This window comes from Talpa occidentalis, unplaced genomic scaffold, assembly GCF_014898055.3.
Source record: "Talpa occidentalis isolate TD23 unplaced genomic scaffold, MPIMG_talOcc4v2.1 talOcc4.8, whole genome shotgun sequence".
In the NCBI taxonomy this organism is placed as follows: domain Eukaryota; kingdom Metazoa; phylum Chordata; class Mammalia; order Eulipotyphla; family Talpidae; genus Talpa; species Talpa occidentalis.
In genome coordinates this window covers 103,638,564-103,663,316 of record NW_023605194.1, presented here as the reverse complement: position 1 = coordinate 103,663,316, position 24,753 = coordinate 103,638,564, and the positions used below count along the sequence as shown (strand labels likewise).

Genomic DNA, 24,753 nt, shown 5'->3' with positions numbered 1-24,753 from the left:
TTCACTTGACTGGTATCTTTGTTCTAGAGTCTAGGGATCTGGGGCCTTGGCTGTGGATTAAAGGGTTAAGTTCTATGAATTTCCCCATTCTTAACTATTTAACTCTTTCATGAGATCTATACCAACTTAACTTCTCAAGTTATAATTGATGAAGGAGATATATATAATACATATACATATATATAAGGAGATAGATATCTATAATGGTTTTATTGAACCCCCCAACTAAAACAATTACATAACAATGAAGGTATTGGGAAGAGGAAAGCAAGAGCTTCCCCCAATGTGCACGTTAGCACGTTAGCATTCCTCTACGCTGCTTGTATTCTCCAGATGATTCTGAGGTGGAGGAGCCCCCTGGGTCATTTCAGGTATCTTCAGCAAAAACAAGATGCATATCCAGTAGAAATTGGTGAATATATATTCAATAATCTCTATAATTGTTATCATACTGGCCCCACAAAATAGGCCCAGTTGACCACCAACATCTGCTATAATAAAACCAATAAAGAAATTGAATAAATCATGTTTTCATAAAAAGCAAAATAAACACAACTAGAATTTAAATAATTGAAGGCAAGAAGTTAATCATAGCTGTTATATGAAAACGAGCTAATTATTATTTTCAAGTTTGGTGTAAAATAATAACATTAATGATATCTTAAAATAATATTTGCATAAATCATCTCCTACAGGACTTCCTCTAATACTAAGTGACATCAAGGAAAGCAGCATTTAAGTTTGTTAAGATCTGAAACTTGGGCCTTCCCTGGTGGTGCAGCGGTTGAGCGCTGGGCTGAGAAGCTGCCTGTGGCCTCTGGAGCACCGTTTCAATCCCCAGCCACCTGGCAAGTGTCCCACATGGCGCTCAGACCCCTCCTCCTGCCGCCCACTGCTCCCCTCAGCAGTGTATTTCGTGAGTCTGCCTGTTCTGTTCCCCGCTCTGGCTCTGGTGAATTCTCTCACCCTCCCGTGCTTCTGACTGTACCCAGTGCTTGTATAAATAAATAAATAAATAAATAAATAAATAAATAAATAAATAAATAAATAAATGATAAATAAATCTTTAAAAATAAAAAAAAGATCTGAAACTTGAAGGGGAAAGAACAGATGGTGGTTGTAAGGAAACATCTAATTTTGCTTCCTTAGACCCTTCTTTTTTTAAGATTTATTTTTATTTATTTATGCATACAAGAATTGGGGTACAAGTCAGAGGACCAGGACGGTGAGAGGATTCACCAGAGACAGAATGGGGAGCAGAACAGGCAGACAGACCGAAAACACTGTTGAGGGGAGCAGTGGGCGAGGCAGGAGAGGTCAGCTGCGCCATGTGAGATTCTCCCTGGCTGGCTGGGATTTGAACCCATGCTGCAGAGGCTGAGCACAGCTTCACAGCACTGCGCACAATCCACTGCACCACCAGAGAGGTTGGGTGGAGATCTGCATGGAAGTCTGAGGTGGCTGACCTTTTACCCAGAAATTGCTGAACCGCTTCTCTTGCTGATGGAAGACAGGCAGAAGCAAGATGCAGAGTGTGGGCAAGAGCTCATCCTTTGTGAAAACCTGTGTGAGCTTTCTGGAGATGTTTTCTAAGGAGTGGATAAGTACTGAATATAAATCGCAGCTGAATGACAAGTACTACTGATTCTTTTTCCTCCAATGATAAGCTAATATATATATTATTTAATTTAATCATACCTGTTATATATATACATTTATTTTTAAATAAAATTTAACCTAAAACCATGGAATATATGTATTGCTATTTTTAAAGGAAGTAATGATTTTTTCACATGTATATGTGTGCATATATATGTATGTATGTATATATATAGAGAGAGACACAACACACACACATACACACACACACACACACAGAGAGAGAAACAAAATGTTTTAAAGGGAAGAACAACTAAATAACACTTACCAAGTAACTCAGACACACTCACTGCTTTTTGTTGCTGAGTTATCTTATAGTTTAAGTCACTATAGTTTATTTCAATATTCACAAGATTCTCCCTGAGGATGAAAACAGAGTAAAAATAGCTCAGGAAAGAAAGCACTATTTTTAATTCTTATTTGATATTCATTTTTTTGGTTCAGATATCATTTAATTTTGAATCAGCCACACCTCTGTATTCAAGACTGATGGCTTCATTTAGAAAGTACTCGCATCATGTTATTACTTAAGAAAAAGAAATTTTCCCAGACCCAGTAATTTTTTTATGCCTCATTCCTGAAAAACTGAAAGAAGGCATTAAATACAAATATTTACTACCTATATTAGACTATTTACAGATATTTGAGTGAATATGTAAATTTAATTCAAATCTTAGTAATGCCTTTGATTACTTATGTGACCCAGGAAAAACAGCATAATTTTCTTTTTTTTTTTTTTAAGATTTATTTATTTATAAAGGCACTGGGTACAGTCAGAAGCGTGGGAGGCTGAGAGAATTCACCAGAGCCAGAGCGGGAAGCAGAGCAGGCAGAAGGACCGAAGTACACTGCTGGGGGGAGCAGCGGGCGGCAGGAGAGGTCTGTGCACCATGTGGGACCCTCCCCTGGCGGCCGGGGATCGAACCGGTGCTGCAGAGGCTTCAGGCAGCTTCGCAACCCAGCGCTCAACTGCTGTGCCACCAGGGAGGCCCTAAAAACTGCATAATTTTCTTAAGTCTTGGTATCCTCATTTGTAGTCACAATTATAGAGTAGGGAGTTTAGAGCTCTGGTGAGAAGAAATTAAATAATGTATGTCATGAACTGGCATAGAACCTGGCATATACTGAGTGTATGTACCAATAAATGGGAGTCATTTGCTTTATATTAGGACAGAAAATTTAGTGTCTTCTAGAAATCCTTATCATTGATCAGAGTAGCTGACCATGATTTTAATGATAGCTCTTTATATTGTCTTGGCTACACTCACACTTTATCGTCAGTCCAGACCTCTACCTTAAATTTCAGCAATATATCCAATTGCCTCATCATAGTTCTAATTGCATGTCTAATAAGGATTTCAAACTAAATGTATTTCAAGTCAAACTCTTGGTATGTCCCCATTTATAATTCACTTACCCCCTAGCTAATCCATCAGGAAGGGCCTCCCTGGTGGCGCAAGGGGTTAAGATGCAACCTATGAGCAACCTATGAAGCTTATCTGCAGCCACTGTAGGACGAATTTGATCCCCAGCCAGGGAGCTACCCACATGGTGCAGCAGACCTCTCCTGACTTGCCCGCTGCTCCCCTCAGCCCTGTTCTGTTCCCCACTCTGTCTCTGGTGAATCCTCATACCCCCCACACCTCTGACCTGTACCCCAGTTCTTGTATGCTTAAATAAATAAATCTTTTAAAAAATCCATCAGAAAATATTTGTTTTACCTTTAAAATATATCCAGAATCCTTGACCCCTCATCCCATTCACTGCTACCTTGTTGCCTAAGCAGCCCTCATCTCTCACCCAGGATTTTCAACAACTCTGACAGGGCTTTCCATTTCCAAATTTAATACATTTCACTTCAACCCTCTGTTCTTTACACAATAACCCAGATATTTTCCTGCAACTTGCAAGTCATGTTGCTTCAGGATCCCTTGGACCTAGACTTTTCTTGCATTATATGTAAAAATCTCTTATTTATGTGACCATGTAATACATTTATTGCTGTTGTTTTAAATGAAGTAATAATTTTTCCCACAGTTCAAATTTCTAATATAACAAATATTGATATTTACAAGTCACAGAAAGAAAAAATCATTGGAGTCCTCAATAATTCCTAAGAGAGCAAAAACCTTGATTTCAAAAAGGTTGAGCACCCCTGCTATAGGCCTTTGCTCAATTGTCACCTTCCCAAGAGGGTCTTATCAAATCACTGTCCACAACCCTGAAGAAAACCCTTCCTGTCTCTGTCTTCCAGACCCTTCTTTTAGTTCATTTTCCTCCACAGCACTTAGCACACAGTGCATGACTGTACATCTTCATTGTCTATCTCTACCCCCAAGGTTTTTGTCTTCTGTGCACTGAGGTATGTGAAACACCTAGAAGACCCTGAATACATAGTAGGTGCTCATTATATATTTGTAAAATGGACAACTAAGGGAACAAATTAAAGATGATTTCAATGAATGAATGGACAAACATTAAGCTGTTTGTCTTCTAAATTGAGCTGGAAATTGACCACATGATGATTTTCAGGTGGCAATAACAATTGTCATTAAGAATGCATCCTAATAGCAATGTTTCTTAGAATTATGTGGTGTTCTATAACATAAAGATCATGGCTGCAAACAATCTCCTTGGTGTTGATAGTTTTAGCAATCAATATACTTAATTCAAATTATAGCATTACATATATCAAACATAAATCATTAATATGTTTACTTAATTTCCATTGGTTTAACTCTGGGTAACAGGAGAATGTACCATGTTTAAGTAGATAATCAGGATATGTAGTAATATTTACAAACAATAAAACAGTGGCCAAAGTGAAGGAAATAATAAAGTTGTCTTGGATGGTCAGATATTTTAGTAATATTGCAATCCTTTTTTCTACAACTGTGCTCCTAATTTGCATGTACGCTGGTAATATTGTTTAATTTTTCCAACCACAAAACTCATAATTATTTCCAGGAACCATCCATCTGTTTTTCGGGGAAAATTTTAATTCATTCCCCATAAAAACATTGTAATCATTTCCTCAACTCCTCTCATACATGTGACTGGCCCAGTAATTTGGGACTTACAGATTCTGTATCTCGTAGTTATAGTGAAATTGTTCAGGATCTAAATGGAAGAATATTTGTATCAGAGAAGGCATCTATAAATTAAACCTTAATTTTTAATAAGTTTAAGGGATGCAAAGAAAAATTTAGGGTGTTTTCATTTAAAAAAAAAAACCTAAAGAAATACTTGCTGGTGCTTGAGTATGAATACTGCATTAGAGACCTGAATTAGTTTTGCACAAAGCAAACAATTTTATATAATTTTTAATTGAAAATTTGTTAAAATTTGAAGATTAAAGTTTCTAAATTTTACTTGTTTTACAATGAAATCATCCTAAATTCAGCCACAATTAATTCTAAGTTGAGTTAATTTTTACCATCTTTGGGGTTCAACTGGGGCCACATGAGACCCTTAGTTGGCCATATCCTAGAGTTGGATTTGTGCCCCAGAGAGAAATAAATCCAGGCTTTGTGATTAAGTTAGGAATTGCTTTGTTTTAATTCTTACCACTGCTAAATTTGCTAATCTGCTTTCCTGGCAAGCTGCATTTGCATTTCCTGATTTACTGCTCTTGGGTTTCTGGCACCTGTGCACAAACACTTTTCCTAATTATATTGCTCTTCTAACCATCAGCTCCATCAAAGACTTGCACTTCCCAGAATTCAGCTGCATTTTGTCAGCTATTTGCCTGTGTCCTCCTCATAATGATCTCTACTATTTACAGTCCTGTAGGGCTCCCACATGTGAATTGTGAGACAAAGATAAATTGGAAAACTACTTATACTAGTCTAAGGTTTAGGAAAAAAATGTTTGCTGTGATCAGCATGATTATACTTGGGTTTCTTTTCTGACTCAGCAATGTGTCTCCAAAATCATGCCTACATTCTCTTGCCTATTAAACAACTATGAAACTCTGGAGATCTCGATTAGTCAAAAATCATACCAAGTGCTCTTTTCAGTTATATTTAAGTATAACAGTATCAACATTGCCATGAAATCTATTTTCCACATTGAAGTTGAATACAGAGAGATATTTGTAAGTATAAACAGCTATCATTGCAATTTTCCTAGCTTTCCATCATGAAATGTTCGAAATCATGTGCTCTCATGTTTATCTTGATGAGAATATTTTATCTTTCTGATTTGTAAAGATTACTTTATTGTCTAGGAATTTACATGTGGGGAACAATTTTTTTATTTTATTGAACTAAATACCAGGCTAAAACTGGAATCAAAAAATGTTTTCAAAATTAGTTACTTAGCTGTGCAAAATAAATGAAATTTTCATTAGTTAATGTTTTATCATAATACATATGCTAGTGTTTGAAAACACTAGCATATGATACTGATTTTTTTCAAATTTTTAGCTTAATAATATAAAGGAAAAACAAAGAGAAATATTAAGATTGTGTCCTGATTAAAACATCATTATGAAGTTTGATTTGTAATTCTAAGAAACAACCTGATACAGCTGTAAAAGATCTAATTTAATCCTCAATGAATCAGAATTGGAATTATATTATCTCTATGCAAACTACATGAGGACAGAGTCAGAACTCTTCTGCCCAAGTTCTTTCTGTGCCCCTGGCAGTTACTTAGAATACAGTGTGCTTTCGTTTCCTTGTCAATTTGAGGGTTTCATTGTTAATTCAATGGCATAAGCCATTGTCTTTTTGACTGATCAGAATTTCATTTCTTAATCTTTGAAAGTTTTGAGTAAGCAAATTATGCATGTTAATTGAAAGTCATTTTCAAGACTGAAAAGATTACCTGATGTATTCCTGGCTTTTATTCAACTTCTTGGACAAATGTTTCAAAGCTTTTTGACTTGGAAAAGTAGAATAAGTAACAGCAGCAGGGTATTCAGTTTCTTCACAAGGAACAGGGCAGCTAGAATTATGTTTTCCCATTGTACATAATCCCTTAATTTCAATGTGGTCTACAATGAAAATCAGGACAGGATATTCAATAAGAGAACTGGTTCAAGTGGAGAGGGCAGAGCTTCTTAAAATTTTATTATTTCACTGAAAAAAAGTAGTAAAGGAGTTCTACCAGTAAGACCTTAAAATGGTGACCAAGTTTTATTTATATTTTAGTATGAATATACAAAGAGTATAAGGGATCATGGTAGGGAAGAAAAGAAAATTAATCTATTTCAGGAGATATGAAAAGCAAGTTTCACAGGAAGGTATATAACATACCAATTTAATAAAATAACCAATGATTTAAAATCAAAAGAATGAACATGAATCTCGAAATTTGGAGAACTTAGAATTACTATTATAATGTTAACATTGGGTTGGGTTAAGATAGAAGAATTGTAAGAAAAAAATATTGCTTAAGGATAAGTTGTATCCAATCACTAGGACATGCATGCTTGTGACCCCATCTATGTAAAGCTCGTATATGTGTATTTATATATATAAGTGAATGATTGGATGGATGGATGAATAAAAGGATCATTACTCACAATAAGAGCAATTCTCTGAGTGATGTGATTTTCACATGATTCTTTCTTAGTCTGTAATGATTGAACTAGTCACAACAAACATTTTTATTTATATAGTAAGGAAAACAATAAAGCTATTTTGATTATTAAAAAAAACAAAATTAAAAATCAACGTGAAAATTTGAAAGTATGACCAGTATTCCCTTGCTATTACTTTGTCACTGTGTATCTTGAATTCAAATATATTGCAAATTTGGTGGGGTTATTTGCTTTGTTTTGTTTTATTCTTTAGGTCTATGTAATTTCATGAACTTTGAAAAATTCCCTCTTATATTTTCTTTTCATTTTGTGCTATCCTTAGTGAGAGTTAATGCCACATATTACTATGAATAGCTTCCAGATAAATTCTAAAAATAAAAGAAATAAATGAAATCACTTACCAAGAATAGGAGAAACACAGTTGTGAAATTTTTGTAGGTCACACTCTGTCCCATTTCCTTTAATAAGTGAAAATACAGTAACTTTACATTGTATGACGTGATATAATGACATCTGCCTCTCCATCCAGCATTTCTACACCCTTTTCTTTGTGAAAACAAAAGCATAAACATATGCTAATGCCCAGTGATAATATGCATTGAGAGGAAGAATAACAATGTTTTCTTTATCTCTGTATTTCCTTGCCTCTATCTATAACTTCTAAGACCTTTTAAACTGAAATAATAATTTTAAATGTTGAAGAGCCTTTTAAGATTTGTTGGTGTACCTGTGGTAGACAGGGAATGAAAATACACATTTGTAGGGCCTCCCTGGTGGCCTAGGGGTTAAACTTCAGCTTTTATCACACCTATGGCCCCTAAATTTGATTCCAGCTGAGAGCTAACCCACATGGTGCAACAGACCTCTCCACTCGCACCTGCTGTTCCCCTCAGCAGTGCATTTTAGTAGATCTGCCTGTTCTGCTCCCCACTCTGTCTCTGGTGAATCCTCTCACCCCCTGCACCTCTGGCCTACACCCCAGTTCTTCTATTCAAAAATAAATAAAAATCTTTGGGGGAAAAAGGATGAAAATTTAAATAAAATAAAATCTGTCATTTGTGGTATGGTAACATACAAATGAAGAGGTGTGAACCTGTTCTTCTAAATCATATATAGTGCTGTAAACCAAGATTACATCAATTTAAAAATAATATAGTGATAGTGATAGATGCCATGTCCCAGTTAAGATGTACTTGCCTATTGTTCATGTTTCTACTTGAATTCATAAGAATTCCATAAGAATGAAAAATGATTTCATAATATTCTGATTTTTCAAGTTTCAAAATTTAAGTAAAAATAATTAAGGGAAAGTTGTCATTCTTTATTTACCAGGAAGCAAAAAAGGTAAACATCCACATTGTTTTTCTATGTGATGTGCTTTGCATTCCTTCAAACAACCAGAAGTGCTGTAGGTATAAAAATTCTGTAGCTTGATGTTTGGGTTGCATTCTCCCCAAGGGTATTCTTGATGAACTGTCTTAAGATAAAATAAACACCTAAATCAGGAGATGTATCTGAGTCAATCTAAAAGCCAGACATTTCCTGTTATTTCTATTGCTTCATGACCTCTTCTCTTGAGTTATTTTGACCAGGAAAACACCAGACCTGTTGGTGTTTTAACCTGCTAGTAACACCAACCTCCTGCTGGTGGGAGCATTGGGGAGCTAGGATGACCTATGATGATATCTTGATCCTGGACACTGAAAATCCATCTGGCACATCTGACCCATAAGGAAGTATGAGAACTGGCTCTGTAGGCAAAGGACCTTTGAAACTTCCTCTTCCCCTTACAGGAATCATTATCTTGCCCCAGTGTTGTCCTGTTACCTTTGCCTGCATTATGTAACCCACTTGACAGACATTGCAAGATGCCTCTGAGCACTGTTCCTGCCTCCTTGTTTGGCTGCCCTGCAAAAACATCTTTCTTTCTGCTAACGACGGTTACCTAGTATTTGGCATTTCCCATGAATATGGAACAAAGCATATCAATTGTAGTCAGTAACAAATTCATCCATTTCCACCATAAGAAGAGAAACTGATCTACATTTTTATTTTTCTCTCAGAGCTCCTTGATCCCTTTTATTATTTTAGTTGACTACATTTGTCTATGTTGCCTTTTCTATTAATCATAATTCTGAACGTAAATACAATAGTAACCCTTTGACATTTATCCTAAATGTCCTGTACTGTAATGACTCTGTGCATTCAGTCTGCTCTACAGATTAACTCATAAAAGGAAGAATATTATTTGTGAAAATTTTAGCTTAGCATATTAATCAGCCTGCTCACAAAATGGCAACTGAAATTGCACACACAATAAAGATCCTTTATTGAGCTCTTATTATGTGCCAGGCAGTATGTTATGAGCTTCCTGTGATTTCACCAACACTTCAAAATAACTCTGAAAGGGAAGAAACAACAGCCCTCTGCCCAAGTGCAGGGAGAAGATGGAAATTCAGACGTTAGGAAAGGAACAGATAGAACAAGTGACTGGCAAATGGAATTCTGCCAGGCACGTCTGATTCCAAGATTCCTCTCCCACATTGTTTTCTCCTTCCCAGACTACCCTGTTGAGAAAATGCCATTGAGACATGTAGACAACAAACGCCTCGTACTCACTAACTTGTCTGTCTCTAGATTAATTACAATTACTTGGATTTGCTAGGCTGCCTTTCACTTAACTGTATATGTGCATTCATTGCTTTTAATAACAGTTTACCTCCAATTAAAGAAAAAAGTATCTGAAAGGAGACTGTGGAATTTCCAGTGGTGCCCTAAAGGCATGAGGAAAAGGGAATCTTAGTGAAAATTGTTTATGGACGTAAGTATCCACCCATCCAGTTCCCTCAAAAGTTACATTTTGCAGCCACTTACCTTCACTTGGCGGATGGTCACCCGCGCATGCATGCCCACTGGTGAGGACAAGCCTAAACCATCAAACTGGGGCACCTTCTTTGGTGAATGGATGGCAAAGATGATCCCGGCATCAACAAAACCAAAGGTTGGGTCATCAGTGAATTCCTCCTGAGACAAAAATATATGGATTTTTCAAGTTCCAGATTTATATCAACATATTGCTTTCTTCACATGAAAGTCTAAAAATTATTTTAAAATGCATATCTTAATTATATATATTGTGACACAAATCACCAATTTCCTTGTTTTGTAGTATAAAAATGCCCTAGAGTCACAATAATAAAAATGGGACAGCACAAAAAGTCCAGAATATGCCTCTAGATTCTGTCTATTTAATTTTTAAGCCAATAGTTGCATCTTTAGGACCATAGGCTGAATTGACAAAAAACAAGAAATGTCCAACTTATTTGATCAATTTGATAGGGCAAAATATTCTGACTAAATCTTTTGAAATGTCTGCCCATTTTTTATTTGTCTTGAATCTGACTAGATTTAAGAAAATCCAATACCTGATTGACATTGAAGAGCAAGTTTAAGCCTTTTCCAGAGACACTCACTTTTTTCCTTGTTTGGACATTTTCAGCATGATTAAAAGTAAAACAATTCCCATATTCAGTGAAGACATGTGCAAAATCCTCCAATATGAAAATGAACCAAATAAAACATAATCAGTTGGATATTTTGGTTACTGTTCAAGTTTAAATTGCTATATCTGTATTTTTTCAATCATGATGTCTAAATGAAAATGTAGAAATATGAGAAAGAAGAGCCAAGCTGTAATTCCTATTTTATTCAATGGTGTTTTTTTTTAATATACACTATTAATTTGCATGTTATTATATAATCGATATGGTTGCATATGCAAAGAAGCATATTTTTAATAATATTAGGAATTATTTGTTGCCGTGTTCCTTTGCTCACCCTCCTCCAACAACCTGCGCCACAGAGTTCCGTAGGTGACCCAAGCTGGACCCTCTAATAGCCCACCATCTTGTCTCAGTGATTGGTTCAGGAAGTGACCTGTGTGCCAAGTAGAACTAATCAGAGCCTTCCATGGATTGTTAAGTGGTTATTAGCATACTAACATACGATAATGAGGGGCTGGATTGTCAGCAACCATCTTGATGCTGTGTGGGAGAAGTGCTGGAGAAAGAAGCCAAGCTCAGTCTTAAAATGGAAAAGGAGCAGAATGCTAATAATGACAGTCTTGAAATCCCTTGGTTGAGCTATTTCTAATGACAGTCTTACCCTTAGAATTCCTCTTAATTAAGCCAATTATTAACTCTCTTTACTTTTTATCTTACTGGAGTTGGGTTTCTGTAGTTTGCAACTGAATTTTATGTGTCTTGTTAGGCGAGGTGCCATGTTCCTCTTCCCCACTCACATGCTACTGCCTTGGACCACAAGTCCAGGATGCCTAAACCGGATTTCCTGAGCAAGGGAACTAAGGATGGGGTCAAACAGCCATGCTTGATACATCATTGAACAACTGTGAGCCCTCCACTCACATTATTATAGTATACCTGTTGGCGGGACAGGTAGTATTTGACCATGAGTTGGCCAATTAATTTCTCTCTCTCTTCTCCACCATCTAGCTGCCTTTGCATATATTCATGTGTGTGTGTATGTATATGCATATACATATGGATGTGATATGGCTGTTTAAATTTCCCCTGCATTTCTGCTTTTGGATTTGTCTTACTTTCATTAGCACTTGGGTAAGTGTTCAGACCCTTGTCACCTCATTTCCCATGAGGTTACCCTGGAATAGGACACAATTTCCTGGTAAGGAGTTTCAACATATTGGTAAATAAAAACAGCACAAAAGAGCTTCTTCTCAAAACTCAGACTTTAAAGAAAGACTTCAACAGCTATCTCTCAGCCATTCCTTTTTGGCTGACTGTACGTTGTGAAAATAAATACACAGAAACCCAATTTAAACAAGGTCTCATGCATATCCAGTCAGCAAACTACAGACCCAACATGCCTTGCATCTCTGTTGCCTCCCGGCCCAGGGGTGGAGGCAGGAATTTCTGCACAGCGGCAGCTGAGGCAGTGAGGGAAACCACCGCATATTAAACTCCCAGTTTCCGGCAATGGATTTTTTTGGTTACCACAGCTCCTCTAACATCTATATAAGTTGATGTGGGCTTTTGTTCTAGAAAGAGGTACATGTGTCTCAGCATGAAACTGCAGTTTCCAAATTATGATTTGCTTGTGAAATAACTGGTTGCTTTTTGTATGAGCTCAACAGTACTAAGGAAGTTACAAAAGAATAAGAGATTGTTCCAGAACTTATGAATATTACTTAGAATTAATAACAACAATGTTACAGAATTGGTGATATGGGAAAAAGGAAGGACGTCAGATAGTCTATTTACCCCTTTACTACTATAATCTGGACAGATTAAACACTTTTTTCTTAAACAGATTAATTATGTAAACAATAAAACAGGATGTCATCAGTGATTAGAAAAATACATACATATAATATATAACATAATGTAAAATGTTTAATGTATAATTTTCTTTTTTATGAAGATTTAATTAATTAATTTGTTTATTTTTAAGATTTATTTATTTATATACAAGAGCTGGGGTACAGGCCAGAGGCGCAGGAGGGTGAGAAGATTCACCATAGACAGAGTGGAGAACAGAACAGGCAGATGGACAAAAGACACTGCTGAGGGGAGCAGTGCGCGAGACAGGAGAGGTCTGCCGTGCCATGTGAGAATCTCCCTGGCCCTCCGGGAATTGAACCCACGCTGCAGAGGCTGCAGACAGCTTCACAGTGCTGCGCTCAACCCACTGCACCACCAGGGAGGCCCTAATATATAATTTTTATAGTCAAATCCTGGGGTCATCTAATGAATTATTACAAGCTTAGAGACAGAATGTTGGGTGCTTAATGATAACACGTATGTGATCTTGGAATACGTTTCCTTCTGGCTGAATGTGAAAAATTAAAATATCCTCTATGTTAAAATTGCCTTTCTCTTTGGAATAACTAAATTTTATCTATCTTTATCTAATTACTTGAAAGAGGAAAATATTAGTTATTTTCCCTCTCCCCTGGTCCCAGAGGGTTGAGCTAATGAAATATAATCTTTGAGCAAATTTAGGTTGATTCCCCATGACAGTAAACCTTATCTCAGTGTGAAGAAGTAAGAGCAAGTAGATTGTTATATTAATGATATGTGAATAAATATTAAATTATTACCTTTGGACCACATGGCTTCCCAAAAAAGTCACAGTCCAACAAAGTGTTATTGTTGAGATAAAAACCATTTTTCCTGACAAATTCTGTAATGTTGAAGTTTTGGTGACTTTCAAGAAAATCAATAGCCTCTTTAGAGCGAGTGGAATTGGCACTTATTTCCTGAAGATGGAGGACCTTGGATACAATATTCCACAAGAAAAAAATAAGACCAAATTTGGCCACAGCATCTGTTTGGAACCTGTTAGTAGGAATAAAGGCAATATTTAGGAAAATAATAATTTCTTATTTAGAAGGCAGAGACCAAACATCTACTTCTTTAGCTAATCTCTATGCTCTTCTTATTCACAATACATTCAAGGAAAATAGGATTCCTAAAAGATCTTTGTCATACCTTAAAGTTTACCTTGTATTTACACATAGTTTCATTTACCCTGAATAACTTACAAACTTCAATCTGACTACATTATAATGGATCTTCAATATCAAGCATGAAGGAAAGTAAGGAAATATATTTCTTAAGAACAGACTTAGAAGCCAGATTTCCTGACATCAAATCCCAAGCCTCCCATTGTTGTGGCTTTGTACTGTTTCTCTCTGGCTATGCTGGGATTACACTACATCTCCCAACAGGCCCTTTCTTGTGTATATCTGGTTTACAAACTGAAGTTCAAGGGCAGGGGCTGGGTAGCTCACACACGCTGTGGCTGCTCTGTGGACAATGTGTTGGTATGGGATGCTGCTTCTATATCTCCTCCAGCTCCTGTCAATTCCCCCCTTCATGTTCCTCAAAGCCTGGCTGCAGTGAGAGAGCAAACAGAGAGATGCTGCCAAGTTATCCTGCTGGCCACCTGCTCCCCACCGAGATGGGAGGTGGTGAAAAAGGAGGATAACATTCCAGAGTTTGATTTCATCACTTCAAATCCATTTTCCTTCCTGACTGTTGATCCTGCTTACTTCTGGCAGAGCCTTAGAATCCCAGACAATAGAACTACAGATTGCTTAACTAACTCCTAGAATTCAGTTGGCCCTAATCCCCGTAGTAAATTCCTTTCTAGCTCATTCATAGTGACTTTGCTTCTCCCATTGAGCTGATTATTACAACCAATTAATTGTATGACTTGGTAAATTCCTCCATCTTAGTGTGACTCAGTTTCTGCTCTTGTAAAATTGGTATATGCTAATAAAAGCTACCTCAAGATGCTATTTTTTATGATGAAATTATTTTTCCTAAACATTTAGAAGCAAGCCTGGGATACAAATAATGTTAATATTTATTAAGTAAATGCCTCATTATTTTCCAGGAGTTTTCCTGGCAATCCAACAAGAAGGAATCTCTTTGCCTTCACTACTGTAAGAATATTGTGCTTTGCCTTCACTGCTGTAAGAATATTGTGCTTCTCTTATTTTGCTGAGCTATCTCTGTCTTGCATTACCTTTGGTTCTTTATTTGCATACATTCCATTCCTTTCAAAATGTGATTGGTATTTTCATATTTTAGACATTAAAATCTTGAACCTAACCAAACTATTTTTTCCTTCAAATTGACTGCTAGAAACTATAGAATAAAATTTATTTCCACCGTGGGTAGTGTGCAGGACCAGGTGGCACGTGGTAGTTTGTGTGTGACCTTGCTCCTGGACATACTTTATCTGCCAAGCTTTATATTTTATTTTTACTTTTCTTTATATTATCTTTCATGTAACTGATCTTTCTCATTCAAGGCATATGAAGCCCTTCTCTCTTTTTTTTTTTTAGATTTATTTATTTATGCATTATACAAGAACTGGGGTCTAGGCCAAAGGTGGGTGGTGGGGGTGGGGGTGACAGGATTCACCAGAGACAGAGTGGGGAGCAGAACAGGTGGATCTACTGAAAAACACTTCTGAGAGGAGCACCTGGTGAGACAGGAGAGGTCTGTTGCACCATGTGGATCAGCTCCATGGCTAGGGATCGAACTGGTGCTGCAGTGGCTGTCCATAGCTTGATAAAGCTGAGTTTCAACCCTTGCGCCACAGGGAGGCCCTGAAGCCCTTTCTTGCTGAAGGTACCATTAAGGTAGCCGATACACAAAAAAAAAAAAAAACCTAAAGTAAACAAACAAACAAAAAAAATCCAGGAAACATTATAGAGCAGGCCCTGAAATAATTTAATTCAAAGTTATTTAATTAATAATGTTGATGAGGGGGAAAAAAATCATCGCCAGCTGGAGCCACTCTTAGCTGGACTCTACACGACTCTGTACACCTGCCTGGCTTTTCTCTGGGTGGTCTAGGTTCCTTCCACGTCGCAGAGGTGCACGTGGAATTCACTGATGCGTCTCAGTTGTCTCAATCTGAGTGACTACATGTGAGTGCGTGCGTGTGATGTGTCCTGCGGCAGAGGGTTGGCCTGTCCACAGGTCGGTCCCCTCCTGCCACGAGCTGCAGCGCTAAACTCTGCCGGCCCACAACCCTCAGCTGGAAAAGCAGGAAGGGAAATGAAAAAATAAATATGTGCAAATCATTGTTAAATTCAAGATGTGTTATGAGTCTTGTTTAGAAGTTTGGTGATGTTTCGGTGACCAGAAATATGCTAGAGGGTCTTAACTTATGTCAATTAGTCTTTGGTAAACTTGGTTTTGCTTTACAGCATTTCACTGACAGTCAGTTCCCAAGCACTGATGACTGGCATTGACAGGATTCGCTCTACATTCTTTCAGAAATGACAATCTGCTTTTCTCCTATGAGAAACATGGGTGGAATAAATATAAAACCTTAGCCAGTTCTGAGCTTTGCAATTCCTGATTAAAAAAAAAAAAATCTCCAGTGAAGTTTCTAAAATCTTTAAATACCTTAAATACCCTCCTTGTCTTTTCTCTAGAGACACTGTCAAGTCTGTCATGGTATTTGATACTCGTCAAGGATATTTGAGTCCCACTGGGATCCTCTGAATTGAGAAAAAGCTGAAGTCTAATGATATGGATAATAAACAGCTGACACTAGCTGCAGCGGCCATACTAACCACTAGCCTTGCTTTCCTCAAAAGTGTGTCTAGTGATCTTTTGAGAGTAAATAGTCCTCATGAGCAGCATATTCTGAAGTGGAGCACAGCATTAGCCCTTAATTGAACCCTGATAGTTACAACCAATTAATAGTATGAGTAAATTTCTTCATCTTAGTGTGACTCAGTTTCCTCGCTGCAAAGTCAGCGTGTATGAATACAGCCCACCCACTTCAGCTTTCTAAGGCTCTGAATGACTGACAGACCTGGGATCTGCCACTTGGGAGCCTCCATCAGCTAAACGTCAGCCCTGTCTCACACAATGTTCACTGCATTCTTTTCAAAATGATTATGCAAAGAAATGAAGGATTTAACACACAGGTGGGAGGTATAAATACAATAGATAAAAAGGTTAAAGGGGAAGGCACTTTAAAATATCCTTTTAAAATGTCTTTTATTATGCTTATAATAGTTGAGACCAGGAGCATAATTTAGGATGAAGAATTAACGGATAAAGTCTAACAACATTTGCAACAAAGGATGTGAATATTTTGTGAGACATATTGTTCAGCCTAAAATCAAAGTGTTTTTCTCTGAGTTTATTTTCAACTTTAATTAGAACTTCAAGATCCTTCTAAGTTTATTCATTCAGAAACCTTGTTCAGTTATCATTTCCCTTACTTTTTTATTGAAAATATACTGATAAGAGGCAATGAAAACAGTGATAAAGATATGTAGATTTATTAATACAATTGAATAATGTAACCATGACTACAGCACCTTCTTCTGCATATCAATGTCTCAAATTACACTTGGCTAAAGATCTGACCTGGTTCTTTACTGATTTCCTTCAAAACATTCAAATCTACCACCCATTAACAAGGAATGCATATTTTACAGATCATTTTATGGAGAGAGAGGGAAAATGGAGAAGAAATGTCTGTTCTTTAGATTTACCTATGAGACAATTTTAACATCTAACAGTTCTCTCACTAATAAAATCTTTGATGTGCATTCATTTTTCACTTGAATGATGATAACCTCCAGATTTTTCATGTGATTCTTTTGTATAATGTTTGTGCCTAGTTGATATTTGGTATCAGATTCTTGATTGCTATCAGCTGATTTTGATATCAATGAATTTATTAATCAATCTTTATTTGAGGAGACATTGTCCTAGCATTCTTTGCATCTTTCAAAGTAGTTGATTGTGGTTCTTTGAACATATCTATCATAGCTACTTTCACATCTTTGTCTCTAAAGCTGGCATATGTACTGGGTGGTTTCTGTTGCCTGCCTTTGTGTGTGTATGTAGGCCTAATTTCCTTGATATTTTCAATAATATATAATAGTAACACTGGATGTCATTTAATTAGTTTAGTGGGGCTGCCACAAAACTGTGCCAAATTATCACAAACTTGGTGGCTTAAAAGAACAGAGATTTATCTTCCCGGAGTTCAGTAGGTCAAAGTCTGAAGTCAGGTGTCAGCAGGACATGGTCCTTCTAATGACTCTGGGATTCTCCTTTGCTTTTCACAGATTTTGGTGGCCTCCAATACCCTTGGCCTGTGGCAGCACATGCCAATCTCTTATCCCTCTGTATCTCAGTGTATCCTCTCTTCTCCTTATAAGAATGTTATTTAGGTTTCATGCTAATGCAGTGTGACCCATCTTAACACACAAAGTGATCCTATTTTGAAATAAGATCACTATGAGGTTCTGGGTTGATGTGAATTTTGGGTAGACATTATTTCATCATATGCTAACACCCCCCTCCTGGATTTGAAATTTTTTTTACTTTTTATTTGCTAGAGACTTGGATGGGCTACTCTGGTTAAATCTACTCATCCTCCGGCACTCGCCTCCCCCAGTATCACTCTGTGATATCACTCATACAGCACACAGCTCGGCATGTCACCCTTGATGGCAATGCCCAATGGGCCTGTCTGTCTTTTCCCCTAGCCTTCCTGCAAACCTTCCTGCCTCTACTGGTAATACAATAAGGTGTCAGGCTCCACAAGTTGCTGATTTATTTTTTTTTAAATATCCAGCATTTCCTAAGAGAAGCTTTAGGTCCACAGTCATTTTAGCAGAAGATACAGGGATCTCCCATGACACCTGTCTTCACACATCACAGTCTCCTTCATTATCTACCTGCCCTGCTCCAATTATACATTCATTATCATTGATGAATCAACACTGACACCATGGTTTCCTCTTGGTGTCGTATACTCTGTGCGTCTGGATAAATGCATAATGACAAATCCACCATTATGTTATCACACAGAGTAGTTTCATTGACCTAAAAATCATTTCTGTGTTCTATTTATCCCTCTCTCCCTCCTGCTCCCTGACAACCACTCATCTCTTTATTATCTCCATAGTTTTGCTTTTTTTCATGATGTCCTATAACTGCAGTCTTACGGTATGTAGCTTATTCCTGTTGCTTTTTTCACTTAACAATAAGTTTTCAGTTTCCTCCATGTCTTTTTATAATTTCATAGTATATTTCTTTTTAGTACTGAATGGAATTTCATTGTCTAAATGTACCACAGTTTATCCATCCAACTACTGAAGGGCTTCTTTGTTGTTTCCAAATTTTGGCAATTTTGAATAAAGCTGCTATAAGCATCAATGTGCAGGTTTCTGTGTGGACATAATTTTCAGCTATTTTAGGTAAAAGCATGGAGCACTATTTCTGAATCAAATGATTAGAGTATTCTTTGTTTTATGAAAAAGAAAATGTCCAACTGCCTTCCAAAGTGGCTGTACTATTTTTCATTTCCATTAGCAATTAATAAGGTTCTGTTGCTCCACATCTTTACCAGAATTTAGTGTTACCAATGTTGTGGATTTTGGTCATTCCTGTAAGTGTACACACACACATATGTGCACCTATATATATAAGCGCTCATTATATAATTGGCATATATTTATACATATATACTCATTATATAATTGGCATGTATATGTGTGTGTGTATATATAGATAGACATATACATATGCCAGTTATATAAGGTACAATCCCAGATATGAGATGAATGGGTGAATACATTATCTCATCTAATGTAACAACATGTAGCTAATAAATAATTTTATAACTGCAAAAATGGAAGCTAGGAAGATTCAGAGAATTATTCTTGGTCTAATAATCTGACAAGTAATGAATCTGAGGAAATGCCACCACCACTCTCCTGCCCGCAGGTTGAAATCCTGCAGCCCCTTCAGGATCCACTGTCAGCCGTTATAAGACCTTGCCTGTAAGGCCTCCTGAGGAAAGATGCCCTCCCCATAGCTGACTTGGTGCACTGTCAGTGAACTGCAGTTTTTTGGAGGGTCTTATAGCCAAGAGCTCGACAGTGCCACAGAGCATTAAGCCAAATGTGGGTTCTCCACAACCTTGCCTGTGTGTGCAGGTCACAAGCTGTGAAGCTGACCTGCTCTATTAACTACGTCAGGTGCACATGAAAACATTTCACATCTGAAGACTTTTGCACAGTCATTTCCTCCTCAACTTTTTCCTCCACTCCACCTAGAAATTTCCTTCAATAGTCAGATGACTATGCAGACACCCCCAAACAGAATGTCCTCGTCCGTGTGCTTTCAGAATCATCACACTCACCTTCATCACACTGTACCATTACCACACATACTGTATTTATTTATTTCTCTCTCTCTCTCTTTGCTATTTAACAAGCTTTTTTTTAAGTGTAAGTATCAAGACTTACATCAATGGAACCACAGGCTTTGGCGCATTGCCTGGTATAAACTCATGGATAGAAGGAAGGACTAGAAGAAAAATAAATGAATGAAGGAATCAACAAGTTTCTTTGCTTCACTAACTTAATGTTTTAAGTACATTAAAGAACTTCAATGACTCTATACATGTTAGCTATCATAGTCAATCTTTTATAGTCATAAAGAAACATAAACTTGCAAAGTTATAGACATGAGTATGAAAAGTGTAATTTTTACCTGTTCAAATTACAAAACGTCACAGCTGGGAACTCTACGTTTTCCACATACTGAACCTCGACAGAGGTGGTGGTTGGCCATGTGAAGTAGTTGACAAAGCGACAGTAGATCTGCCACACCACGAGCAAGACTGAGCCCAGGACCACCGCCAACCAGGTCACCTTGCGGATTTTGCTCCGGTTCCCAACAATGTTATGTACCCCATGAAAGGAAGTGGAGATAGCAAAGTCATGGTCAAACGTCTTTCGGTCAGTGGGAGACGGCAGAGGTTTCTTTGAAAGACAGAGCTTTATCTTTTCCAAGAGTCCTTAAGGTTTTGCCCATAAAATAATTAAATAACAGCAGTGAGTTAGGAAACCTTAACACTCTGTAGAAAACGCAATTCACATAGGAAATGGTTACCCTCCAGGTGTAACAGACAGACTCAAGCTTCCTCTTGAGTTCCATGTTTAGAAATGAAGACACAGAAGTGTTGACAGCAGGGGTCTAGTGAGGATATATTAATGCTGCTCAAAGGGCTCTCGTTGATGTGAATGCATTGATGTCATCACATTAATATGTGGTTAATTCCAATTTCAAAATCAACTGACCTTAGATGGGCTGCTTATAGAAATTCATACTCTTTAAAAAATTAGATGTGCTTTTTAAAATTCTCTTTTTCTCTGAAGAATTGGGGTCCCTAAAATTTCATGGATAATATCAGGCTGTTTTCTTCTAAGAATACTTGCTACCAAGCTACCTTTTTTCCGGTTCATCTTAATCTTGTAATACTGATGCATTTTTTGGTTGAATGTAGTTTTCAATACACAACTATTTTACTTTAGTTGATTAGCCAAAACATTTAAAGTTGTACTATTAGTTAAATAATTTATTTAAATCTCTTTAGAAAGTGTTTTCATTCTTTCAATACTCAATAATCTGTCAAATCATGTTTATTGGCGTTGGTTGATAACCAGTAAAAGTGAACCTAAAATTTTTATGTGAATATGAAACATATGTGGTATTTTCTTCTTATTTCTGTTTTCACTTTTCCATAGAAGACATGGAAATTTTTTTTGTTGGGGGAGAACTGCATTATAGTTCAGAGATGATATGACCTCTGAGATGAAGACCTGGCTTCAGATTCAGGTTTTTGCCTTTTGTAAACAGTGTGACTTTAGGCAAGTTGTTCAATCTGTCTAGTACTTTGTTCCTCTTCTGTTAAATGAAAGCAATGGCCTCTTCCTCATGATTTTTGTTGTGAACATTAAATAAGATAATACTGGCAGATGAGGTGGCACATTACAAGACCATAAGTACTAATTTAATATTAGCTATTGTCATTCTGCTAATTTAGTAGTGATGCGGTAATGGCAAATGGTGAAATAGTTAGGGATTTAAAAACACTAAAATTCTCATTTAAGAAATGAGTTTTCAATGGTGTCCAATATATTCTCTATAATTAGATTGATTAACTTTTATACCCTTTGCTTCAATTCAAGAAGTGTTGTTTTGTGAACTGATCAGCATTAATTTACTTCTAAAAAGTTTCAAGTGTTACTTATCATTCAATCGTTATGTGATACTGTTGCAGAGGTCATCTCACACTCTGAACCATAATGAAGCTTCCCCCCCAAAAACAACAAAAATTCTCCATTCTATGGAAAAGTGAAAATAGATTAAGCTAAAAAAAATACTGAATATGTTATATATTCACATACAAATTTCAGGTCCAGTTTTACTGGTTCTTACCAATTAAAATCAATAAACACAATTTGACAGATTATTGATAGTCTGGGAAGGATGAATTCACATTCCAAAAATATTAAAACTAAATTACTTAGGTAGTAGTACAACTTTAAATATTTGAATAATTAACCAGATGAAGTAAAATAATAAGTCTCCAATTAATTAGTTAACCTAAGTCATGAGATATATAATAGTAGATAAAAGGCATCTATGAACATGTTCTAAGGGGCTCGGTTTCATTTGCCAAATGTTGGACACTATTTCAATAAAATAATCACGTTGTGATTATTTTACAGAGAGTATGCAGTAAAAGGGTAAATTTTAATAATTTAAAAATCTTAAATTTTAATTAAAATTTTGTATAGCCTTACATACTGTTGTTTTAAATATCATGTTACCTAATATATGTAAAGTAACTGGCACAGTCCCAAGGACAAAATCAGAAAGATAAGTAAAGCTATTGTTATTATCATTCATTAGAAAAATCAATTTAATAATGCCCCTTTACATACTACGTAGTCATCAGTTACAAAAACATACGAAGAATTGACTCACAGGACACTCTCTGAGCTCCTGGCCCCCTTCCCATGCCAGGGTTAGACAAGCAAAAGATTGCTGGTTGAAAACATTACCCTGAAATATGTGCTTCTGGTTAAGTTCATTGTCAAAAATCAGCTCCTTTAACACTGATCTCCTTGACAACTGTTACGGTATAATAGTTTTATCATCTACTTTGAGGTTTTTAAAAAGTTTTCTTAAAATGTTAGTGTTTTAGATGAACAGAGAAATACATGCGATGTGAAGAACATCAGAACTGATTTAATTAGTGACCGGACCAGCTTGCAAAGCAGGAAGCTTCTCCCTTTTCCGATGCAAGGACATATTATGGATATATTATGCAATGATGGCAAGTGAATGTTGCATGGAATACTGAGCTTCATAGAAGCATTTTGAAGAGCATCAAACAAGTCATTTTGAAAAACAAAACTTACAGGCCTATGTTAAGGAGAAAGCAAGGAAAGAAACAAAACCCATATTTTAGCATATAGTAACATTTCAAAACAATTTTGGACCCCCTAATACATATAAATCTTTTCCTGAATTGCATTACTTATATAAAAAAAATACTGGAAAACAAATTTCCCAAAGGAAAAACAAAGTAATCCCCCTTTGCCTTTAGAAAGAGAAGCCGTAACTATTTTGAGGATTCTCCTCCTTACCTACCTTTCTCAGCGTAGACTTTTGGCTTCTCAATCTGCTCCATTGGCAATTTCAGTCAGCTGAAGTCCGTGAGGATATATCCAATTTTCATCAATAACCATATTCACTTTGTTGCCTTTATATAAAATACAGCAGTGGCGGTTGTAAAACGTGGGGGGCAATTTAAATGTTTGTGTTGCTATGTTTTGCCTCATCAAACACATGATCTGCAAAACAAAAAAGTTGGCAGAACCAGCTACAGACATTTATGGGCTGATGAAAAGCTACTATAGAATGAAACAAATATATACAAATATATTTTATTAGTTCAAGATTGTTCCCTTTTTTGTGGCATTTAAAAGTGAATGCAGTTGCTTATGCTACAAATATGTTCAATATAAATATAACATAGCATAACATAATACAACATAACATAATATATGCACTATATTATAGGAAAGGATTTTCTCAAAATGGAAAGGACATTTCCTCTAAGGCTCTCTGGTTTCCTGCTTCTAACAGGTTGCTTGATACTCAGAATATCCACCAGGAAAGTGTACTTAGCTTTCATTTTCCCTTTTCTTTTTACACAAATTTGAATCAAAATGCACTTGGAGTGAAATTTGGGAGGTAAAGAGGCCTTTTTCTGGTTGAAGTTTTTTTTCTTATAACCGATGACGCTGTTTCTAAGCAGAAACGGTTATTCATGAAAAGGACAAAAAACATCACCAGAAAATAGCTCCTCAAGAATAAATGATCGCTGAAAACATACAAATTCTAAAAAACAAAAAGACCAAACGTTTGTTCATCTTAATACTTGGAAATGGAAAATTATTAGAATTTATTGTATTAAACAAGAAACTGGAGAATATGCATTATAGTGTATAAATAGCACCACCTTTTGACATAAATGAAGAATTGCATGTAACACTATTTAAAACCCACTTAGTTTCCATAGTAATATTTTATAAGTATAAAACCATTAACCAGTGGCATGGTTACATGTGTTGACATATATTTACTCAGAGACTCAGTACTGCAAGTTGAAATTAGTCTTAATATGGAGGTAAACTAAGAAATTCCAAGGGATATAAATAAAAGGTCCTTGGAAGACTTCTCCAAACAAATTAAAAATTTTGGTAATGAGGGGTCACTATCATGTTGTATGAATTTCCCTATAAAGAGTCTCCTCTGAGATTAAATTACAACTTCAGCCACAGTCTTAAAAACTACAGGTCCTCCTGAAAGGATTAATAGCTAACAGAATCCCTTCTCTACTGTCTTCCTTCTTCCTACCATCGCCCCTTATCATCTGTGGAACCCTGATGATGAGGAAATTTATTTACTGGTGGGTTAAGTAGGCTTAGTTTTCAGTTACTCACTGTTTGGTGTCTTTTTTAAAAAAAGATTTATTTTATTTATACAAGAAATGGGGTACAGGCCAGATGCGCAGGAGTGTGAGAGGATTCACCAGAGACAGAGGGGGCAACAAAACAGGCAGATTGATGAAATACACTGCTGGGGGGA

At 36.5% G+C, this 24,753-nt stretch overlaps 1 protein-coding gene across 1 annotated transcript; it reads right to left on the bottom strand.

Moving 5' to 3' along the window:
* Nucleotides 1-300: 300 nt before the first annotated feature.
* Nucleotides 301-23,342, bottom strand: ASIC5 (acid sensing ion channel subunit family member 5). Its single transcript, XM_037497272.1, has 10 exons — nucleotides 23,251-23,342; nucleotides 20,299-20,605; nucleotides 13,344-13,581; nucleotides 10,633-10,758; nucleotides 10,082-10,231; nucleotides 8,537-8,684; nucleotides 7,609-7,665; nucleotides 6,490-6,658; nucleotides 1,928-2,019; nucleotides 301-491 (listed from the first exon to the last, which is right to left on the bottom strand). Exons 1-10 carry the CDS (start codon nucleotides 23,288-23,290, stop codon nucleotides 301-303), a joined length of 1,518 nt encoding a protein of 505 aa, XP_037353169.1. The 5' UTR covers nucleotides 23,291-23,342.
* Between the last annotated feature and the right edge of the window lie 1,411 nt (nucleotides 23,343-24,753).

What these genes read in the sequence shown, in the direction of transcription:
- ASIC5 (XM_037497272.1), bottom strand. Translation starts at nt 23,290, where the DNA reads ATGGAGCAGATTGAGAAGCCAAAAGTCTACGCTGAGAAAG. An exon ending in CTGTGTTTCTCCTATTCTTG is followed by an intron (nt 6,659 to 7,608) that starts GTAAGTGATTTC and finishes TTTTCATTGTAG; the next exon opens with ACCACATTGAAATTAAGGGA. An exon ending in AAAAGCCAGGAATACATCAG is followed by an intron (nt 2,020 to 6,489) that starts GTAATCTTTTCA and finishes TTTCATCCTCAG; the next exon opens with GGAGAATCTTGTGAATATTG.